General features: G+C 43.9%; 1 protein-coding gene across 1 annotated transcript; it reads right to left on the reverse strand.

The window, feature by feature from the left end:
* Positions 1-480: 480 nt before the first annotated feature.
* Positions 481-3,402, reverse strand: LOC125447285 (ferritin, heavy subunit-like). Its single transcript, XM_048521591.2, has 4 exons — positions 3,301-3,402; positions 1,705-1,851; positions 1,428-1,553; positions 481-627 (listed from the first exon to the last, which is right to left on the reverse strand). Exons 1-4 carry the CDS (start codon positions 3,400-3,402, stop codon positions 481-483), a joined length of 522 nt encoding a protein of 173 aa, XP_048377548.1.
* Positions 3,403-3,761: the final 359 nt, after the last annotated feature.

Here is a 3,761-nt window from a genome sequence, read left to right on the forward strand (position 1 = left end):
TTGTGTCAGGAGAGAGCGAGAGCGAACGAACGACTTTGAACTTGAGACCACTGGGCTGTAGACTCCCAGAGGTGCTGCTCTTCCAGTCGGCATTGATGTGACACTGGAGGCAGCCCAGGAGAGACATGTCACCCAGGAATTGGGGTGGTTAGAATGGTTTTGACTTCAAGGTGTTGTTTGTTGTGACCAGAACACAAAAGTGCTCAAAAAGAACAAGTCTAAGCCTCCACTTGGTCTCACCTGATAAAAGAGAGACACACACAGGATCACATTTAGGGATCAGTGAGGAATGCCAACAATATATTAAGGCTTTCACAGAATCAGTTCATGCCACTAGCAATCTTTGCTCTGGATCAGTTGTCAGTTATTGAGTTATTCAACACCAAGTCCATTTCAGATATTTATTTCTATATCCAGTCAGAAATCAGAACAGGTTTACATTTCAACCTCAAGTAGAGCACTGAAGTATTCCGCAGCTCATCAGCTCAGGGTGAGCTTGTCAAACAGGTACTCTCCCGTGCCATTGTCAGGGGCTCCCAGTCTCTTCAGGTTGGTGATGTGATCTCCCAGCTTCTTGATCATCTTCACTTGCTCATCCAGGTAGTGCCTCTCCAGGAAGTCACACAGCTGGCCCAGAGGAAAAAAGAAAATTTAGATACAAGACCAGTTTTCCTTTGACTGTTCGAGCTTTCATCCTGTGAACTGGAGCAACAGAGCTGTTGATATTAATGTGTTCTAGTGTAGACTGTTATGAACCAGTCCCTCCACCCCTAATATTTTAAAGGTAGTCTAGACCCTGAGTTTTAGTTTAACAAAAAAATATGAAGTGTCTGTTTTGGATACAACCAAGGAGGAATTTGGAACATGATCAAAAATGTAATATTAGGTACAGTAACTATTACACTGGAAGCTAATCTCAAAACACACCCCTTGACATAAGTGGAAAAATTCAGTTTCTCACATTCAGTTCTCCCATCTAGGAGGGAAGAGCATCCAGAGAAAAATTTACATCAGCCAGGAAGCGGTGAAGCTTCCAATTCTGAAAACCAAAAGCCTCAGATGCTACTGGAAATATCTAACCCAGAAGTCTGAAGGAGCAATCTGGCCACACAAATTCAGACCATTAAAACCCCCCAAGGTCTACCAAGCATTGTTTAAGAACCAAAAAGATAAAAAACCCAAATGTAAACATCTTAACCAGCCAGCTCAGCATTTGTGCCTTTCCACTTAAAGAACATTCTCAGAGTGACAGCATTGGGAGAGAGGAATTGCTCTACGAGAGAGCATCAAGATCCCAACATTGTTCACCTCCCCCCCCGTGTCCATCAGCCCTCACATGCTGACGGTCAGATCAAAGCAAGCCCGATACTTGGTGGCCAGTGCATTCTACATCACAACATCCCCAAGAACCCATATTAGAAACTCACATGAGGGTCCGTGTTGCCAGAGGCGAGTTTGTGCAGATCCAGCAGACTCTGGTTCACATCCTTCTCCATCTGCAGAGCTCTCTGCATTGCCTCCAGACCATTGCCCCACTCATCCTGCTCTGGCTTCTGGAGGGAAGGAAGCAGATGTTTCAGTAGATTGGAAAACCCACAAAGGGAAGATGGATGCAAGGATGGAAGTAGCATGCCATAACAGTCACTGCATGAAATATTTCATACAAAGTTCCAGTGAAGCCAAATAGGTGTAATTAAACCCAACCTTGATGTCCTGCAGGAGGACTCGGCCTCCACGTTTATTCTGGAATGCCATCAGTTTCTCAGCATGTTCCCGTTCCTCTTGGGACTGCTCCTTGAAGAACTCAGCAAAGTGACGCAGGGCAACATCATCCCGGTCAAAGTAAGAGAACTGTGGGGAGAAGAGGACAAAGTGGCCAAGTCAGGCAAGCTCCAGATCTCATCCAGTCAGAAATTCCACAAGAGCCTGTGTAGTTTTTTTTTTCCTCCAGCTTAGACAAAGTCAACATCCACAATGTCAGATGTCAGTGGGCTTGTTGTAGAGTACAGAACTAGAGACCATGGCTGAGGAATACAAGAGATCATTTTTGACCAACTGAAATGAAAAGCTACAATTGATTTTGCAACTCTGACCTCCTCCCAACCTGAGGCTTTGACCAGTTAAAAAAAGGAGATGCAGGTATTACTAGGCAACAGTTATGGTTGTCCAGAGAATTTGTCAAATGCAAACCAAAAGACCATGATAGTCCTATGATTAGTGAGCAATGGGGGTCATGTGGCATGACCATTTGTGTGATCAGAAGAGATCATTTATCATTGGCCTTAAAAAGTTCTCTCCAAATATGCCCCCCCCCCCATTTTAATTCCAGAATTTTGACCATCCCTCAGAACTGAGTGCATTAGAGTTGCATCAGTGTTGTAGCTGGCCCCATACACCCCAATAGCCACTACTTCCTCAGATCACATGAGGACAGTCAAGATCCCAATACCCACTTTAACAGATCCTAGATTTATTACAGCAATCACCCCAAGTGATTGGATCAGAGACAGTCACCAAAATCCTAAAGCTCTCTCACATCAGGAAATATTCCCTTGACAGTAAAGCAATGATGTCAAGTAGCTCATTGAAGAACCCAGCATTAAGGCCAACAGGATTTTACTCCAGTTTACATCCAGAGAGACAGAAGAGCACTCAGTTCCTGTTTCACTAGTGAATCTCTCAATTAGCTAAATCAAGGTAGTGTAGAAGTTGATCAGGTTTATGCATCATGGAAAAGCCCCCATCAGATAAGCAGCTAGACAGAACCTTGGGCTTAGTGCCCAGGTAACACAGAATAAAACCAGAGTTATAGAATGCAGAGTAGGTCACTTAACAAGTCAGCCAAAATAAAACCTTAATCTGTTGCATGGATGCAGGGGTGGGGAGAAAGAAGCTGGCAGAGGGAAGAAACCTCCAAAAGCCAAGTCATTGGTGTATTTCATCCAAGATTAGAAAAAAAAAATCCAATAGTAAAAAGTCATGGGACACAGGCATCACTGACATTCAAAGCTGCTGGAAAAGTCCAACTTGTCTGGCAGCATCTGCAAAAAGGGGGAAAAAAAAATTTACATTTTAGGTCTTGTAAAAAAATTCTGAGGAAGGGACACCAGACCCAAAGCATTAACTGTTTTTCCCCTTCATAGATGCTGCCAGACCAGCTCAGCTTCTACAGCAACTCGGTTTTGTTCCTGATTTACAGGATCTGTAGTTCTTAAATCACTGATATTTTTCCACCAGTAGTCACCATTGGTGAAAAATAGCAGGCAAGAAAGAGTGAATCCTCAATGCTAAAAGCCTCACCACAGAGAGGTAAACATAGGAGGAATAGAGCTCCAGGTTGATCTGCTTGTTAACAGCATCCTCACAGTCCTTGTGGTAGTTCTGACACACTTGGGAGGCCATCTTCACTATTCCTGCTCACTACTGCCTAAACAACACCAGAACAGAGTCACTCACTTTCCCCCAAACTCTTGTATTTATACTCATGGGACCATCCTGTTCACAACCAGAGAACGGCATCACCAATCATCACTGACAATTGCTGACAGCCAATCAGGAATATCCTATTAATCCAGCGTCCAATGAAAAAGGAGAGGGTGTTATGGGGATGGGGCTGAGACCCAGAGCCAATCAGAGATTTGGAATACAGAGAATTTTGGGAAATTGGACTTGAAGATGCAAGTGCTTTAGGAGTGAAAGGCCCTCAATGCAGGCCAATCCAGCTAGTCATTTATAAATGGATACATGGTATGGCAGTGTCC

This window comes from Stegostoma tigrinum, chromosome 38, assembly GCF_030684315.1.
Source record: "Stegostoma tigrinum isolate sSteTig4 chromosome 38, sSteTig4.hap1, whole genome shotgun sequence".
Classification (NCBI taxonomy): domain Eukaryota; kingdom Metazoa; phylum Chordata; class Chondrichthyes; order Orectolobiformes; family Stegostomatidae; genus Stegostoma; species Stegostoma tigrinum.